Below are 19,319 nucleotides of genomic sequence, written 5' to 3' on the forward strand. Positions count from 1 at the left end.
TTCCAAAACAAATAAATTCACTTGAAGAGTGTAAGTGGAATCATTAACTCCTCAGACAACCAACAAAATAGAAAGACAGCATCTAAGTTAATGAGAAAATGTAATTATGATTCTACTTATTTATGAGGTTTGACTCATGGTTTTACCAGAGAAGACAGTATCCAAATACTCAATTTTAGTGTAAATGCTATTTAGCTGATTCAGATACTAGGCAAATAGCTTTTGCTGCTCATGCACATTTATATTTAGTGCATGTAGGAGGAGCAAGCAAGGCTTTATGCAACACTACATTAGCGGAATTCCACTATCGTTGTGATGCAATTTTAATTACAGATTGGTTATATTTTCCACTTGAAATCCTTGTTTGAAGGGTTTACATGTTTCTTCGCTTTAAAAAAAATCTGCCTGAAATTTGATGCATAGATTTCTAGCCTGAAGGCAAACTGATCTGCCTAAAGAGAGGATAAAAATTAAAAGTAGTTTAATATTTTTCAATTATTACACTGGTCAACCTAGTTCTAATGTTTTTCATTTACTATTATGTAGAGAAACAAATAATATATTTATTTCAACAGTATTTTTTTTTTGCTACATCGTAATTTTCATAATAGCAAAATAAATAATCTGAAACTGCAGAAATACTTCAGATGAGCATATCTTGACCTTGTCAACATAGCAAAATGTGTGGCTGGTTTGGTACAACCACTTAAAGAGTGGAACATGTTTGCACACACAGTGAAAGGAATTTAGCACACTTCCACCTGCAGAGTCGCTGAAATACAACAGATAGGGGGTTTGGCCAAGATACACTTTTAATGCACAAAACAAGCTTAGGCCTAATCTTTAAATTGCAATACATTCAATTATGTTCCTCTGCTTTATGTCAAATAACTTGGAGCGTGAATCACATGTCGTAATGCACATAAATAATGTTTGCATTAATCAGACTCAGATTTAGGCCTCTTATAAACTATTTGCAGTTTCTGACATGTAAATATAAAAGTGTTAGAAACTGTGGCCACTAGTTATTTTTACTAGCTGAATTGTGTAGTATTTTATGAAAACTGGAAATAAATGTGTTTTAAAATGGCACCATAACTATGCATTCTAATCAATGGCAATTTTTGTATGGATTTTGCTTTGGGGGGGGGGGGTGGGTTCAAGCTTTATGGCCCTGCCCCACACCCCTTTGCATCTGAAAGATACTGCTTGGAGTAAAGCAAGCAGGTTTTGACAGTGTCTATGATCAAATCAGTGTCCTAAAACATCTTATAAGCAGGTCAATTTTAATAAGATATTGTGTCTGCAACATTATATGTGTAACAAAAAAAAAAAAAAGGAAAATACTCCCAAACAAAAATTGTTAATAAGGTAACACCACTGTGCTCCTAATTAGAAGTCAGATGTGAAACACAAGTACAGTTTAAAATCCTTGGAAAAAAATGACAGCTGAAATTGATTCCTGCAACCCACAATACTTAAAAAATAAAATTTATTTCTCAAAAATAAATTAAGATGTTATTATATCAAAGCAATAATCTCAAAACCACTTGAAAAAATAAAAAAGGTTGTCATTTGCATCAGCACAAATAACCAGACTCATTATTTACAAATGCAATGTTAAAATTTCCTTTTTGAATGCATGATTATGACGCCAGCAACAGCATTCCTGGGTTGCTGCTTGTCCAACGGGCAACATTCCTTCCTTCACAATTCTGGCTCCTGAAACAAAATATCTGTGATCAGAACCTTCCTTTAAACTTCTGCACTCAATTTACCATATCTAAATCCATTTGTATCAAGATGTTACTTTTCATTATTAAGATTTATCTTACAAATTCAAGAAAACTAGCTGCAGGTCTTAAGTCCATGGCTTCTTTCTCAAATTCTGCCCCCCTAAACTGAAATTATTAATGCTTTTTTCTTCACTGTTCTTGTAATTGAAGTGCATTTGCTTTCAAAATGAGCATAATTTATAAGTTTTTCAACATACTATGCAGAATATTTTGAGAAATCTTCATACTCAAATCCCTGTAAAAATTTTGTACAGTGTAAAGGAGCACTGTCTTTTGAAATAACTCTTCTGTGTAAAGCTTAAGGTTTCACGTGAACTGCATTATTGTGTTAAGTTCCTAACAACTTAAGTTTCTAGCAATTTGTAAAAACCTTAATAGTATCAATGTATCAAGTATCAAGAGGAAAAAAGTCTGTCATTTCTATGAATACAAAGTGAGGAAAATCTTATCAACATTAATGTAAGTATTCTGGATTTTGTACAGTATACAGAAATAAACACAATCAAACACAGTGTGTTTGGCATTGGGGTCTGGTTTTTACTAGTTTCTAGAGGTTTACCACGCCAACCCCCCTTTTAAAAAACAGGCTTACATGCTGGACCTTTTATTTGACAATTCATTTACAGAAAAAGCCAAACAGGAGTATATAGGAGATCAACAAAATGGCCTCTCTAATATATGATCCACAGCAGCTATGTTTACATTATCCAGTACTGTGGCACAACAGAGACCGCATCAGCCACTAATATTTCGGAACATCACATACTACACTATGGCTCCTGTGAATTATAAATATAAAAGTAATTATGCTGTATCTATTCATGTTTAGCTAGATGCTTATTCTTTATGATGAATGCTACAAATAGTGTACACAAACATCTATAAGTAGCACATAATAAGCTTACAGCTAATGAATGAAATATTATTACAATAACTTCTAATTTTTTTTTTACTTTGTATACTTTTACAAAAATGTAAAAATTGGGGGTTTTTTTAATCAATCTTTGTAAGCACTAATTTTTTCTTATTTCACTTACATTTTTATCATCATTTTATTTCTCATTTCAGTAAGGAACTGTCTCCACAAAAGATTAATTTGCTATAAGTCAAACCTGGGTTTTGGGTTGGTTTGTTTCTAAATTAAGAGAATTGCTTCAATTTCCCAGAAATATGAAAAAGACATTCTGAATGGTCAGTAAGATGTTTCCAGTTCCTTTATTTGGAATACTTACAACTTCTAAAGGTAGCAGAGTGCTGTATTGTCAGCAGATCTTCACTGCAGATTACAGCAGATATGGAATGATGCAACTGAAAAATCTGTGACCTGGTTATTTCATGAGTCCCAGAAGGGCAGAGTGGACCAGGACAGAAATCAACCCTAGCTAACAATTCCTTCCCTGAAATAATATATTTCCTGTAATAAGCAAGGAAGGTAGTGTATTAAGGGGAAAAAGAATGAGATGGACTACACCCCCAGGCAAAACACAGACACACACACACACACACTACCCTTTTCCCCAGACAGATTAGGTAATCAAGTTTTTAGAACTAGAACAGGAAGTTCCTGGGGAATATTGGTCAGTCACTCTGTGATGTGTTACTAATGGAGAAAGTATTTTCTTACATCATGTTAATATACACAGTTTTGAAACAAAGAAGCAACCATATCACATTCTAAGTGGAGCCAGAACTCCTCTGCAGTATATTTCATATTTTATGCAGAATGCTTCTGAAATCCAGTGTTATATCTACTTAACTACGATGCAAATAAACTTGAAATTCTATTTCCTTCATCCCAAGTCTCTAAAGGAACATGACTGGAGTAGGCCTATTTTCAAAGCCTTTCTTATCACATTCTTGGGCCTCCCCCTGCATGGTATTACTTAACAAAATTAATAACAAGGCAATTTGTCTGGAAAGGGTCTAGTCAGCAGTTGTACAGGGGCTAGCTAGGAAATCCCTTCCTTCAGAATCATTCCTAAAGTCTTAGGAAAAGTTGGAAATATGTTAGTGATGTGTGAAAGGTAGCAGCAGGCACTGTCCTCTTCTCAACTGTCATAAAAAACCTTTAACAGAAATCAAGATGGAAGTGCTGACATTGCTTTAATTTGCAGTGAAAGAACCTTCACATTCAGCTGTGACAGAGCCAAACCCCCATGATCTAGAATACAGATCAAATCCCTTTGCTGACTACACAGAAAGAAGACTTCTCTGAGAAGACCATGTCCATAGCCAGAACATCAGGTTACTAAAGATAATCAACATTCAAATTTCTCCACAAAGCAGACAATTAAGCGTGCCATTAAATTTGTAATTTTTAAATCATTCAACTGGATTAACTTTAGGGGATTAAGATTAAGCAAACACCATGATACAGAATACAATTACTTGGGGAGAATTCTTTATTCTAAAGAGACATCGTATTGTTCTTTCTAGACAGTTACGGTAATGGCATTAAAAATTGATAATTTGTTGTGTATCCAAGGAACATTTTACCTTTTCAAAGAGCTTCTAGGCTTTGTTGTTTTCTTTCAATTTTTTTCTTTAGCTGATTTATTTCGTGGTCTCTCTGGAGCAATTCAAACTCTTTTTCACGAAGCTCATCTTTAGAATGCTGGAGTTTCTTCTCTAAGCTCTCAATCTTAACAGAAAATGCAATTAAATCAGAGCAGGTACTTTACTGAAATCAGGACAATCAAAAGAACAAAAATCACCCCAAACAAAATGTCGTGATTTGGCCTCAGACGACAACAAAGAATGACATGCCGCTCTCTCAGGCCTTCCCAATACGGGAAAGGAATCGGAAGAAAAAGGCAAAACTCGTGGGTTGAGACAAAGGCAATTTAACACAACAGCAAAAGGAACAAGAAAACAACAACAGTAACACGGATACAGGAATATACAAACACGATTACCGAACCGCTGCTCACCCACCGGACCCGGGACACCCCAGCCCACTCCGCCGGCAGCTCAGAGCAGGCATGGCTCACACAGCATGGAATACCTGTGTCCCTGCCGGAGCCTGGGGAGAATTAACTCTATCCCCGCCAGAACCAGGACACAAAACTCACAAATATTGTCAGTATTACCTCTGACTTTGGATTCCCTTGGCCATTTCTTATTTTATTTTGTCAACATTTTTCTTTATTAAAACAGCAGTTTGGGAGCTATTATCATATCAAGTAAAAAAAAAAATACATTTTCATTTTTATACTGGTATTTCCCTGCAAAATTTTTAGTTTTAATTGCCAAACATAAAGCATTTTTGCTGGTACATTGAGGTACTCCCTTCCCTCTCCCTACAATAAAGAACTAGTTTTATTCTTCTAGATTAAACCCGGACAGCTATTGTGCACTAGGACCAGACTTTCTCACAGAATCATCTGCCCTTTGTTGGGGAAACTGGGTTTTTAACTTAAGCAAGAATTACCTGTTTATTGCATTCTTTAATTTCTAATTCTGACTTCTCTAAATTGCACTCCAATTGAATTATTTGTTGTTCCATTTCTCCTCTATGTTCACGAACTGTCATATCCAACTGTGTAATCTAGAGGTAAAAAAGGAAGAAAATGAGTTATTTCATTTTGAACTAGTACGCAGATTTTAAGAAGCAACATTACAAAATGTGACAGCAAAAGGAATGAAACTAATCCTTCATAGTCTGAAGAATATTCTCTCAGGCAGTCAATACAAAAATGCACTCTAGCTGTCTCATTTAAAAAGCTGGGGACAAACATAAAGAGAAAAGGGGAAAAAGTCCATAACTGAGTTTGGCCTTCAGATACACAGAACACAAACCTAGTTCTCATTTTAAATGGAATGTAATGAGTATCTTAGCATACTAATCCATCTTATTAGAAAGCACCAAGTTTTGCCAAAGCAATAAAAATCTTGTTGCTTTGATGAATTCCTGGAGCCGCTCACAGGGTATTGCGGCAAGAGTGTATTGGAAGGTCTGGCCTCCTTACAGTGCCAGTTCCTTCAACAGGTTTTGGGGTGGGTTTTTTTTTCTGGTTGTTTTTTTTTTTTTTGTTAGGGTTTTTTTTTGTGTGTGTGTGGTGGGTTTTTTGGTTTGTTTTTTTTTTGTTTTGGTTTGGTTTTTTTTAAATCCCCTCCCCTCCTTCTCTCTACATCTCAAATATTCTTGGATACAAAGGCTGGTAACTCCTGCAGGAAGTACCTATTACAAGGCTAATTATAAGTGACAGAATAATAGTTTTTCCATGATGGGTATCAAGTCCTGAAGCCAGACCAAAAGACTGAAAATATTTCAAGTGAGCTACAGAAATTTATTTGCAACAAAGATACTGTTTTATATTTAGAGGCTGCTTATTTAGAGAAGCTAATCAAATATGCTCTGATGCAAACGAAGAAAGGAATCTATCATCTCCAAGCACACTTCAGTGCAGATCTTCCCTTTGTGTTATCAAACACCAAGACGACAACAGGTGTCCTATAACTTTATCGCTAATGAAGAATTATGGCACAGGTTTGCATGAGGCTTCTGTTCTATCAAAACAGTAATCTGTGGTCCCTTAGAGGAGCACAGCCTGATTTTCCTGGTACTATAAGGCTTCAGTAACCTAGAGCTGATTTTGAGGTTGACACTGTGGCTATATTAACAGTACAGTTTGTAGCGATCTGTGCAGACAATTAAACTTATAAAAAGTCCGCTAGGTCATCTACTACATAACAGGATAATTATCAGTAACATACTTAAAGTGATCTGACCTGAGCTGCTCTTTGTTTCAGTTCCCAATTCCTTTCTTTCAATGCATGGTCCATGTCAAGGAGTTCTTGGTTTTTGTCTTCAATTTCTCCCTTGCAATACCTACAATTCTCATATGTTTAATTACTTAATGCATATTTAGTTGCTTAGCTTCAAGTACCAGCTTGAAAATCATGAGATCTATTACTTACTTAAAAAAAAGTGAATCAACTAATTGACTGCAAAAAAACCAAACCCAAATGGAAGAATTATGTTGACTATATTCCAGGTGGAAATTTCCAATAACTTAATTATTCAAGTTATTTAATTGGTTATAAGAACGATATGTTCTTAAAAAAGAAAAGTATAGAAGAAAGTATCATTAATTTATGGTCAGAAAGGGAACTGGACAATTTAACTATAAAAAAAAGTAATTCCTCTTACAGTTATTTCACAACTTTGGGATTCAGAAAATAATTTTAGCAGATTTTAAAACAAAATTCACAATAAAGAATGGAGCACCACTTCTAGAAATTAAAAGTGAGCTGAGGAGCTACTGTATTAAGTTATCTTACAGCCACAAGCCACCTAAAAATTATAGAGAGCTGCTAAGAAGATGCAAAAAGACCATCCAAACTATTCCTATGGAAAAACTAACACAAATAAGTTTTCATAATGGAAAAGATACCAGCTTACCTGAGCTCAGTTGTTAGATCCATGATAGCAACATGTTTCTCCTGCAGAGAAGACTGTGCTTTCTGTAATGCATCTTGCAATTCCTGAAGCTGTGTTAAAGTGATTTTTAATTCTCCATGGGCATTCTCTAATGCGGATTCCAATTCTGCTATTTTCTGTAAGGCTTCCCTGTGGCAAGTCTCACTTTGAAGCAGCTTATCTTCTAAATCATTCACTATTTTACACACACGCAAAACACAAAATGTTTAATCAACAGTTAAGTCGGGGTCTTCATGCAACACCGCTGCCTACTAGCACTTGTCATATCCAATTTTCAGTATTTTTTGCAAAATCTAGAAAAGCAGTGATTTCTGAGGTTATACCACAACCTTTTCATGTGACTTAAGTCTTTGCCATTTTTATTCAGCTCATAATCTATAATTGACTTCAAGTATGAGGATGTACCTAAAAAACATTTGGCCAAGGAGAAAGTACAGAGACAACATAGTAACTGAATATGTAGTGCTTTGGTAGTAAGCCTCTGGTTTAAAATAACGGTAAAATTAAATGGAGGAGCAGGGGTTGGAAAATTTGATATTCCCATAGACTCACTTGTATTTGTTTTAAAGAGCTGAATTTTTGTATATAGCATATGCCCTCATTAAATCTATGTGTCTTGTTTGATTACCACACTAAGAATCTGCATTACCAGTTTACAGGGAAAACTACTTATTCATTTCATTTGGGATAAAGGTACATCCCACAAGAGTGAGAATTTGCAAAGGTAGGTTAAAAAAAAGTTTGTGGGTGTGGGTGTAGTTGTTTGGTTTTTTTTTTTCTTTCCTTTAAAAAATATGAAATTACCAACACATTTTAAAAAAAACAAGAAGAACAACCCCTCCATCAAAATTATAATACTTTTACTCTCGCGTACTTGATTATAAAACAAGGGAAAAAGCAAAAATCTCTAATCCAATACATATAGAGAAATACCATGATAAAAGGAAGCCTGAGAAACAAAATAGCAAAATTACCCTCATTTGCCTTTTCATTGAGCTCTGATCGTGCTTCTTCCAAAGTAATATCCAGCTGATTTATCTGCGTTGCTTTGTCTTCACCATCTCGTTTTAATTGCTCTACTTCTTTTTCCATAACAGTAAGTTCATTCTTGCACTGATCCCTCTCCAATTTAATTTTTCTATAGAGAAGAAGCAACCAGAACAAAATGAACCTTGTAATAACAACAGCGACACACGTATCTCCTTACATGCTATAAGACAAGTATTTGTGAATAAAATAGGAATTAAAAAAAGTCACGTTAAGTAGGCTTTTCTCACAATAAACCACCTATTCTTTAAGACTAACAAGCCCTCCTAGAATCTACTATCTAGAATTACAAGCAACTTGATATATTTATGAATTGAATTGCATTATGAAGCGCCATCTTAAGGTTAAATAGGTTGCCGGGACACGTATTAATTCTGTTGGAAGTTTGTACCAGAAACTCATGCCTCTGCTAGTTAGAAACTTCCCTTCCGATTTCCAGTCTATGCTCATATTGAGACTGAATTGTATGACTACATAGCTGAATACCATTTCAGACCGCAGTCTTCTTATTGATATGTCTATCCGCAGAATATATCTCTGTTATTCTAAACCTACCTGATTGTACTATTAAGTTCATCCACCTTCTGTCTGTTTAAATCTGCTTCCTGAGCAGCTAGGCGAAGTTTCTCCTCTGCCTTTCTCAACTCATCTTCCGCATACGCTTTCTGCTTCTGAAGCTCTTGTTCCAAATTGGATACCTATTTAAAACGGCATTTAAAAAGTGCTGGTACTCTTAAATTACATACTAAGGAAATAAACTTCCTTGTCTTGCAACTCACATAGTGAGTTTTAACACACGGATTGCTTTATAGTCTAAAATTTTATATAATTTAAGACTAGAACTTTGTAGTTGCATTTGAAAGACAAATATATGTATTTCTAGTTAATATAACAAGATTCAACTTTCTGAATTTCAATACACCTTTCCTTAATTGCAGTCTAGGTTTTTCCAAGTACTTAGCCACTCTTATGCTAGCTAATTTCCAGTAGCACAGAACCTGGTTTAAGACAAAACAAACCATTAAACTCTATTTTAGATATATCTAAAACAATAACTATCAACACAGTTACCAAAGAAATATTCAGATTTTAAAGGTATCACAAAAACATATATAAAAGCATTTAATTGTCTGTCTGTACGTAGAGACTTCTCACCATACTCTACCTGTTTTTCAAGTTTAATTTGATTATCTTCTAGCTCCCCATTTCTAATAGTTTCTTGCTGTAACATTTGCTGCTGATTATGCAAAGTTTGTTGTAGGAGAATATTTTGTACACTTGCGTCATGAATATTCTGATCTTTTAGTTTTATTTCTTTCTGTAAATAATGAACCTGAAAAGACATTTATTTTCAATTACAATAGAACATATTTATTTGTATTTGCATCAGCTATTCTCTTCATTCTTAATGAGCACAGAATTATACCTATGATTCAATAAAACGTCTGTCTCTGAATTTAGTTGCATTACAGTTTCAACAGTACACAACACATCTCATTATGCTTTATAAAGTGAGGAAAGAAGCAACTTCTCAGCCCCAGTTTTTGACTTCTTGCTTTCTAAATATACCTAAACTAGTTAATATTTTAAAAACATATATAACAAAGATTTTTCATTTCTAAATTACTGAACTACTTTTCTTTCTGTCACTACTCTTACTTTATTTCTCACAAAGTCCTTGTTTCCCCCTTGAGATTTTGTTCTCAGTCCCCCCCTTTATTTCTTCCTGCCTGTATAACAATAGTTGTGCCAATAAAAACCAGGAATTCTGAGTGCCTAACTTGTCGCATGTTGAATGGCCTGATTTCTCAGTGATGAATGCCAAGGATTTTCTGAAAAAAGGAAAGGTTCTTTAAAAAAAAGAAAAAAAATATCACTAACTGCTCACCACAAAGTGGAAGTAGTGACTGTCACTTACGTATGAAAACATTGCTCACAATTACAAAGCCTCACTTGCTACCCTTGAGTTTCACACAGCATCCGGTCTCTTCATATGCAGTATAACAACAACAGATTTTAGGGCTTAGAAAGCAGCAGTAAATATCACAGGCTTATGCCTAACACAGGCTATAGGTTTCCATCCAGTTACTCCTGTCGAAGGTCTAATAATCTCTGGTTGACTAAAGCCTATCTCTCAGCAGGCAGGGCAGCACTGACATGAACAGCCTACTATGAGAATTAGTTCATGTCGTTAGTCAAACCCATAAATAAAAATTCATGCTAATAATATTTAAACTTAATTATTTCTTGCTTTCATGTTGTACTGGAAATTACGATAAAACTCAGGGGCTTGAAGTAAAAACTTTCTTATGCCCAGGACTTCTTCCCCATCAAGGGGGGAAGAAGGGTGTACCTGAAACACAAGTCAGTTACACGCACTGAAGTTTATATTGCAATAGCGTGCTCTCCATTTTTTTTCCAAGATAATGCTTTCTTTCACTTAATTCTGATTTTGCTACTTCTCTCAACAATTCATTCATCTTGGTACTTATTTTCCCTGAGCTTATGCAGTGTTCCTTAGTTATGATTTTCCTGTTTACCCTCACAAAATATATAGTCTTTTCCCAGATTACTTCTAGTCACAGTTGCTGCTGCAAATGTTTTGTATCTTATTTCACAGACAAACTTTTAGATTAAATCATTCATGATTAAATCATAACAAGTGTTCTCTGCAATACAGAAGAGTTTTTAAAACAAGCTGTTACCTCTTCAGACTTTTTTTTGAGCTGATTTTCAAACATCTCCTTATTTTCTTGTGACTGACTCAAATACAGTGCAACTTCTTCCTTACATACATCTAGTGCTGACTCAAGTTGTCTCACCTAGTGGAATGCAATAGATTACTTAAAATTGCATGGTATAGTTTTTATTAACTAGTCTAAAAAAAGTGTTAAAACACATCTTTGTGTAAAACATCTGAAATGCTACATTTTTTTCTAAAGTATTAAAACAGGCATGGAAGTTATAATAAGCTTAAAAACTGTAACAGTACTCAGAAATTAGAATTATTTGTGAAATTAAATTACAATACTTTAGACTGTGTTTAAATCAGATGAGACTATCAGTCAAGAGAAGATATTCTAGTATTTGTCAGTAGGTAGAATTTGTCAGTAGCTAGTAGCAAACATATGCCCAATACCAAACCATTAGTCCACCACATTTTATTCCATATAGAATTGTATAAATAAATTTGGAATGAGCATCACATGTGAGTTGTGGCAAGTGTTTTTCAAAAATAATATTCGGATCTTAATAAAATTCCTCTCAGAAAGCTACTAAACAGCATTTTTTTCCTTTCTGCACTGATAGACAGTGTCTGTGGTCTACCAAAAGGGAAAGGAAAAGCTTTTAGCAATGTCAACACTGTTGATCTATTTTACCCTTTTACTATTAATTTCAATTTGAGTAATCTCTAAAAAATTTCTTATAATCTTGAACAGATAAAAATCATAATGAACAAGCCCCCAGACGTCTGAAGCCATAGTAAACTTAACTGTTTGGTTTCAATGCTAAGACTTTTCTCAACAACAAGAATTACGGCAAATTTAGCTGCAGATTGGCTAATATCTTCTTTCAATGCTACCAGTTTTCTAAACCATATTGGATTGTACAACTCTCTCCCCACCCAAATCAAGAGCTTTTTGAAAAGAAGCAATAATAGGTCCTAATTTTAGATCTCTGGAAAACATCCCAAATACTACAAAGCCACTTGGATAGAAAACTGGTCCAATACAAGTTCAGAAAGAGCATGCTAAGTCCCCAGTATCTTCTCCTAGTGATATCCTGAAGATTTAATATCATTTGGAACCTGACTGTGATAAATCACCCCATGGCAACTGTTTATTAAAATACTATTGCAAGTCCTGCATGGAAAATATTTATCAGGCAAACACAAGGAAGAGGTATAGATGGCTAGAAACATGACCAATATTATAATATCACGTATGTCTAAAATATAAGTCATATCTAGAGCAAAAACCTACAGAACATTATCTTTTTTAGAAAACTTTTTTACTTTTAGAGTACAACAAGCACAAATCTGCCTGATTTGTAACTACAGTAATTTTATAAAGCAATTATGCATTGCATAATCTCTTACTGCAGGTTTCACCATACTTCTTTTAATTAAAAAAGAATGCAAAGACTTCAGGCTAATAACTTCTGAAATATTTATATGAGACAAATTTCTATAAAGCAGCCTTAATATAGTTTTTCTGTAGAGGATAAAAGGAAATACACCATTACTGCAAACTTGAAAACAATTAATTGAAAATTACAAAGAGCTTACTAACTTTGATTGTTTCTTCTGTTAACTGACTTTTCAGCACCTTCAGTCCTTGATCTTTCTTGATATTTTGATTTTCCATTTCCTGTTTGTACATATATTTTTATTCAAGACAACAAAACGTAAATATAGTAATAGTAACCAATAAAAGCTCATACTAAGAATACAGGAAAAAAATAGATCAGTCTATTTAAAACACAATTGCTTATATACTCTATTTGTGTACAACATACGCTGAAGTGAGTTTGGTTCCTGACAGGTGTCCCTTCATATTCTGCAGCAGCAGGAATTATTAAAAGAATAAAACATTGCCATAAGAGAACATTCTTGGTTTTCCACCTAGTGCAGAATAGATACAATTGTTCTTTATCCAGATCTCTTTCCTTTGATTAGAGCAAGAAGCCCAAGGGGCAAACCAGAGGCATAAACAGAACGCTGAGACAAAAAATAATGAAAAAGGTCATTAAAGTTTGTACAATATATAGTAGTAGTAGCTGGGGCTACACTAGATCCAGTCAATTACTCAAACAAGAATTAAGACGCAAAACCATAAATATCTTTAATTTTCTTCAATTTCTCCCATGTGTTTATGGATATGCTTTTCATCATTGGTCACTTGTTTGATTTGCAGTTAAAGAAAGTCAAGAGACAACTTTACCTCTCTGCTTTCTATCAGCAGCCCATCCAATGATTCAATGTGATGCTGTTTATGTATAACATCTTGTTGCAAAATAGATATTATTTTCTCTTGTTCAGTGAATTGCTGATGTTTCTTCTCCAGCTGTGTCTGAAGCTGTCCATAAGTAATTAAAGGTTTATTATTTTAATAAGCTTTTTCAGGGAATTTGTGCATCTAAATATGTCATTCAGTTCTATTCACTCATCACTTTAAGAATGAAAAGTAAATACAATCCTGCCATTAGCAGTATTGCAGAGTCTTAAAAATATAGAGAAATCCAAACTTTAATATTTTAAAGCAACAGGAGAATCAAGAGAATGAGAGCAGTCAGAGTGTAATTGCCTGTCATCAGCCAAGACAGAAAGCCATGCATACATTCTTTAGTAAAAGATGACAAGCTTCTTGAACAGATAGAAATAGCCATGGTTATATTTCTAATCACATGAAGCAACAGAATTCTTCTGTAAAGACTGAAAAGCTTCCCACCAGTTCTTCCTGAACACAGATGCTCATAAGGCTCAGGCTGGCAGAGGTTCAGCAAATGAGAGAATATTGTTAGAAGCTGTCATGGTTTAACCCCAGTAGGCCCTATTTCTCTTCAGTTGAGCAGAAAACAGGATACAAATATCTCAGAGGGAAATCATGATATTGTGTAGTGTTAAATGAAAAATTAACTAAAAAAATTAAATCAGGAAATGCAGGGAGAAGATATAACTTTTTAATTGGACATCTGCCTCAAAATTACTAAAAAGACAAAGAAATTAACATAGGAAAAAAGTTACCAAGTAACTTGTATCACTCATACATACTAGCACACAAGGAAGGTCTTACTAGTTCAATCTGTTTCTCCATCTCTTTGTGCTGCTCCAAGTGAACCAACTTTGCTTTTTCAAAAGCAGAAATTATTTGCTCATGTTCTTCGCTGATAGTCATTTCCAACTCGTGAATGCGTCTGTTTTTTCCCTAGGAAACAGCAACAACAAAAAGGACTTAATAAAAATATTTAGCTATGACAATAAACAGCATTTTATTTGATGATAGAGTTCCTAGATTTCATAAAACAACAACACAGAAAATGCTGAAGTTATACACAGCATGTTTCATCTCAAAGGATGTCACAACTATAACATAGGTGTAGAATGCCGCTAAATGCAGCCACTACACAGAGACAAGGTGTCTGCCAAGGTGGACTACTGGCACAGTGGAGCAAGGAGGTTCTGACAAAGACAAAAATGAATGCCACGTTCACATGGATAGATGGAATCTTTAAAATGCAGGTTTCCATTTGAAAGGGACCGCATAAATAGTTTATTTTTCTAGCAACGTTAGACCTCTTCCCAAAACTCAAAAAAAGTTTACCTAATACGCAGGCCAGACTTCACAGTGCTCCAAGTGTTAGGTCACCTTCTTCACTTACTACCATTTAGAAGACTTTTTTATTCACATGTCTACATGCATTTCACTGAAACAAATGGCAATGCTACAATCAATTTCAATAGGACCAGATTTTCATTGCACGTATCACCACAAGGAAAAAGTAACATGTCCATTAATAACTTCCCATGTCCAAAAGCAGGAAAAAAGGGATGTTTTATTTGAAACAAGATTCAGTTTTTAAAAACTGTCTAAAAACTGCACAGATTGTTTAGCAGATCTGAAAGTCTATCCATTTTGAATACATGGAATAATACTGTTTTAACTTAAACTTTAATCTCCATTTATGTCTTTTTACATAAATGTAGTTTCTCACTCAGAGCATTTTACCATGAGTTCCTGTTCCAGCTCAGTATTTCTTGCTGCAGCAGCTGAATAAGCAGTAGTCTTCTCTTCCAACTGCTTCTCAAGTGCAGAAAGTTGAGAAGATTTCTTTGTTATCTGAAATTAAGTATGCCACAAACCAGCATGAAGACAACTGTTTCAGGTTTATTCTATTCTTTGTATATACATTCTTACCGCCAATGTCATTTCAGCTACTGCTATTTCCTAGTATTTTTAATTATTTATTTGTTTGTTTGTTTATTTTTGTATGCTCTATTAAACTTTATTACTTGCAGAGAAGAATTCAGGACAATTTACCTCAAATGTATCCAATCCATGATAATTATCAGTGCCATATGAGTGAGTTAACTATTACAGATCTATAACATTTATGGCCATTATTAGGAAGTGCTGCAAATCCTATTACGCTGGAATTCTATAAAAACACTAGCACCAGAATGTAAACATCAGGACTTTAACTTATTCAACCAAGGAAGAGTGGTTAACCTGAAGCTTAATTTCTGTCATGACTCTGGTAATGATATTAATCTCTGGCAACTGTACTAACATTTAATGAGGAAAAATACAACTGTTCCTTCAACATCAATTTCTTAAGGTTACACATTAATTCAACCATACCACAGCAACAAGACTGTGCATAATTTTCCACATAACAAACCAAAATAGTAGTAGTAAAGCCCACTAACTACATCAGCTTTAAAACAAGATTTCTGACAACTAACAAATTAAGGCTGTTAGCTTTTAAGCTTTTCTGCTTGCTCAAAAGTTTATTTCCAATTTTTCTAAAATACGCCATATTTTAAAGTTAATATGGCAATTGCAGTTTTTCCATAACTATTGTCTGAACTATCTTTGATTACTGAAGTCAATAAAAAGTGACGTATTTTTTCAGTGCTGCTAAAAACTTACTTCTCTCTCTAAGCTACTAGTTTTTGAAGCCTTCTTCAATAGGTCTTCCTGTATGACTTGAAACTGACTGGCTCTCTGAGCCATGCTGGTCTTCAAAGAAGAATTCTTATCCTCTGCTTTTGTCAGTTTAGTGCGTAACGTTTCTATCTCTTTCCGGAATCTTTGCCTCTCCTTTTCAAATTGTTTGCTGATGAGTTCCAACTGTTGACATTTTCTCCTCTCTCAAAGTAGAAAAAATAAAGATTCATTTATAAAAGAACATACAAACCAGCACTCAAGCAAATAATCATACAAACCAAAGTGAGAAGAAATATAAGAATTATAATTTAATGACAACGTATTGAACTAACACATATAGTATTCAGAGACAAGACTGTTTATTTTTTCCCTGTAATGTAACTGAAAGCTGTGACAAACAAACAAACAAAAAAAACCCTGTCAAACAAACAAAAAAATTGAAGACAGCATCATTATATAGGTGCCCTGAAGTAATTTTATGGAGCAGTCCTAACAGTAATCACAGAAGCAATTGCAGAAATCCTGCAACAGCAGGATACGGAGAAAAGAATCAAAGAAAATGTGTACACCTTAGCATAACCTGCATAGAGAAAAAAATACACGGCTCTATTTCAACACAACTCGTAGCTTGGGTATTGCTGAACAACTAACTTAACTAGCAAAAGGAAGAATATCGTGTCCCGAGAACATGACAATTTCCAGAATTCCAAGGTGGCAAAATGCTCCCTATTCAACCAAACCATAACTATTAGCTCACAGAGATATATTTAAAAAAACACTATAAAAACTATTTAAACCCCACCAAAAACCTCCTATTCTGTGTATTAATCAGACAGAACTGCACAGCTATTTTGGTAGGCTTACCTCCTTGACTTCTGATCAATTTGACAGGCTCCATTTCCAGGCCACATAACCTGCTATTTTCTTGTCCTTCATTATCATTAGAAAGATGCCCAGCTCCATTACAGACAGTTAAGTTTGCACGAGGGTTTTGAATTTCTGCTTCATTCATTGACAGTTTAATGCTATTATAAAGGAGGAGACAATTATTTAACATTCTTTCTACATGCTAGTTCCAATACTACCTTATTACCTGCCTATTCTTGCCACAATTCAGTAACCAGAAAGTTATACCTTAGGTCTGCAATCAAAGGTTTATTTGATTCACAAGATTCAGAGGGAGCTTCCTTTGTTGAGGAACCGGATAGCTGGTGTTTCAAGTCGTGCCATTTAAACTAAAAGTTAAGGAAAAACCAAGATCAATCAAAAAAAAAATTGACTTTTTGTTGATTCACAGCATGATTAATTCATGTGTTATACTAGCATATAAAATTCAAGACACATATGCCAGGATGCTAGAAGTTTGGATAACTTGATCTTTAAAATTATTCTCAAGGAACTGCTTGCAGAACGCTGCAGGTTTGTCTCACACTAGTAGAAACTATAGGCATTAGGGCCCTCTGACACTGAGCCCATTCTTTTAGATATCTTTATACAGGAACTGAAGCATGAAAATTTTTGCTGTGAAAAATTAAGTAAACGGAGATACTATCAGTAATTGCGCATTTTGAACTTCTCACATCATGCTTCCTTTCAGATTTTGATGACTGCATTTAATACCATTTTCTCCTCAAATTACAGAAGGCTTCTAAATACTCCATTAATCTTCCAAATAAACGTGTATGATCACAAGAAGCCAAAACATAATTTTTATACAAAATTACTGTATTGTCTTCAGCAGAGGTCACCTTCACAATTCCAAAATCACACAGAAAGCTCACTTCTGATTTTGTTTTCATTACAGCTACTCACATATACTTCAAAAATAAGATACCTGATGCAATCTGTACTCCTGACCTCATATGTGTCTCTAGCCCTTCCTACAATTTCTACAGTAACCCCAGTCAGTTCACAAACGTAGTTTTTTGGGGTTTTTTTGTTGGTGGTGGTGGTTTGTGGGTTTTTTGGTGGATTTTTTTAGGTTGGTTTTTTGTTTGGTTTGGTTTTTTACACGACTCTTCCAATCACTCAGTTTAGCAATAAACTTCACCAGCACAAGCTTCAGAGTCATAAACCAGGGTTCATCCTGATAAAACATTTCATTTGCAGTCAGGGAAGGTGTACCTTTCTCTTTCCCAGCAACAAAACGTTCCTATAAACATCTGTCCTGCTCTAATTTCTCCATTGCTGAGGTTGAGACATCAACTCTGGCTGTGTGACACAATGTGTCTGTCGTATGAGAAATGTCATACTGTTCTACTGAGAAGCAGCTCAGCATCATATAATAGGACATCATCACGTTTTAGATAATATACCTACATCTGAGCAATTAATACATAAAACATAGAAATGGAAAGTGTAATTTTAAATGCTTGCTGGTTAATCCATTTCAAAGCACCTATTCCTTGTTCTTGAATGAGAAGACAAAAGTAAAATATTTAAATTAAGAAAACATTTCACCCGTGCATCTTGAAAACCAAAGATATTTTACTCAGATTATTTCTCAAGAACAGGATTTCCATGTAATGTTGGTTAGAATCGTTTCAGACACATAATACAATTTGTAAGGATGTATCAGTTACAGTACCTCTTCAGATGTACTTAGAGACAACTGGGAAATAATGGTTTCTAGTATGTTGAGCTCTTCCCTTGAATTCTCAATTTCCTGATGGCATAATTTCAAGCGGTTATGTTGCTGTGCAGTAAGTGCTCTCAGCTCTGCGTTTTCACTTATTAGAGCATTCTTCTCTTTAAGTACTATTTCCTTTTCACTACGTTCATTCTCAAGCTCAATGATCTTCTGATCAGACCGAGTCAGCATTGATACCATTTCAATGTTCTTTGCCTCTAGAGTCTTAATTTCTTCTTTTGTGCTATGATTCTCTTCCTTTAATTGCCTAAAAAAAGTATGTCCATTTAAAAGGTATGGCTTAATATAGAGAAATAGACTAGGATTTTCATTATTAAAAGTACTAGGAGAACACACCATAGCTATACTGTTTTACTAGTTTACCTGTCAAAATCTAGGATTAGCTCTTTACAAAGGATAGAAAAGTTTTCACTGCTTTACTAAGCCTACACTGTTCTTAAGGACCAAGATGCAAACTGCTATCAACAGACAAAAGGAAAGAATAAACTACTACTCATTCTTAAGCTACTTAATCATAGTTTGATCTGCAGGACACTGGGCCCGCTTGCTAAGAATGGGAAAACCCTATCCCAAAAAGGGAAAAGGGTACTAGGCCAAGAATTAGCAAGGCTCATGGACAGGGCTTTAAACTAGAATCTAAGGGGGAAGGGGATAAAACCAGGCCCGCTAGTAATGAGCCTAGGGATAAAGGGCCAAGGACGCGGACGAAATTG

At 34.6% G+C, this 19,319-nt stretch overlaps 1 protein-coding gene across 2 annotated transcripts in view; it reads right to left on the bottom strand.

The window, feature by feature from the left end:
* Positions 1-1,591: 1,591 nt before the first annotated feature.
* The window catches only part of CCDC18 (coiled-coil domain containing 18), a 28,574-nt gene continuing 10,846 nt past the window's right edge, over positions 1,592-19,319 (bottom strand). For both annotated transcript variants that reach the window (XM_054213105.1, XM_054213106.1), the window contains 17 exons: positions 18,544-18,853; positions 17,091-17,191; positions 16,821-16,981; positions 15,939-16,159; positions 15,015-15,125; positions 14,082-14,213; positions 13,230-13,364; positions 12,579-12,656; positions 10,992-11,108; positions 9,452-9,619; positions 8,842-8,984; positions 8,214-8,377; positions 7,201-7,414; positions 6,528-6,627; positions 5,227-5,343; positions 4,293-4,437; positions 1,592-1,722 (listed from right to left, as the gene is read on the bottom strand). In XM_054213105.1, coding sequence (XP_054069080.1) covers positions 4,297-4,437; positions 5,227-5,343; positions 6,528-6,627; positions 7,201-7,414; positions 8,214-8,377; positions 8,842-8,984; positions 9,452-9,619; positions 10,992-11,108; positions 12,579-12,656; positions 13,230-13,364; positions 14,082-14,213; positions 15,015-15,125; positions 15,939-16,159; positions 16,821-16,981; positions 17,091-17,191; positions 18,544-18,853 — 2,413 coding nt within the window. In that variant the 3' untranslated portion in view covers positions 1,592-1,722; positions 4,293-4,296. The remainder of the gene's footprint in view (positions 1,723-4,292; positions 4,438-5,226; positions 5,344-6,527; positions 6,628-7,200; positions 7,415-8,213; positions 8,378-8,841; positions 8,985-9,451; positions 9,620-10,991; positions 11,109-12,578; positions 12,657-13,229; positions 13,365-14,081; positions 14,214-15,014; positions 15,126-15,938; positions 16,160-16,820; positions 16,982-17,090; positions 17,192-18,543; positions 18,854-19,319) is intronic.

This window comes from Rissa tridactyla, chromosome 8 (assembly GCF_028500815.1).
Source record: "Rissa tridactyla isolate bRisTri1 chromosome 8, bRisTri1.patW.cur.20221130, whole genome shotgun sequence".
Lineage (NCBI taxonomy): Eukaryota > Metazoa > Chordata > Aves > Charadriiformes > Laridae > Rissa > Rissa tridactyla.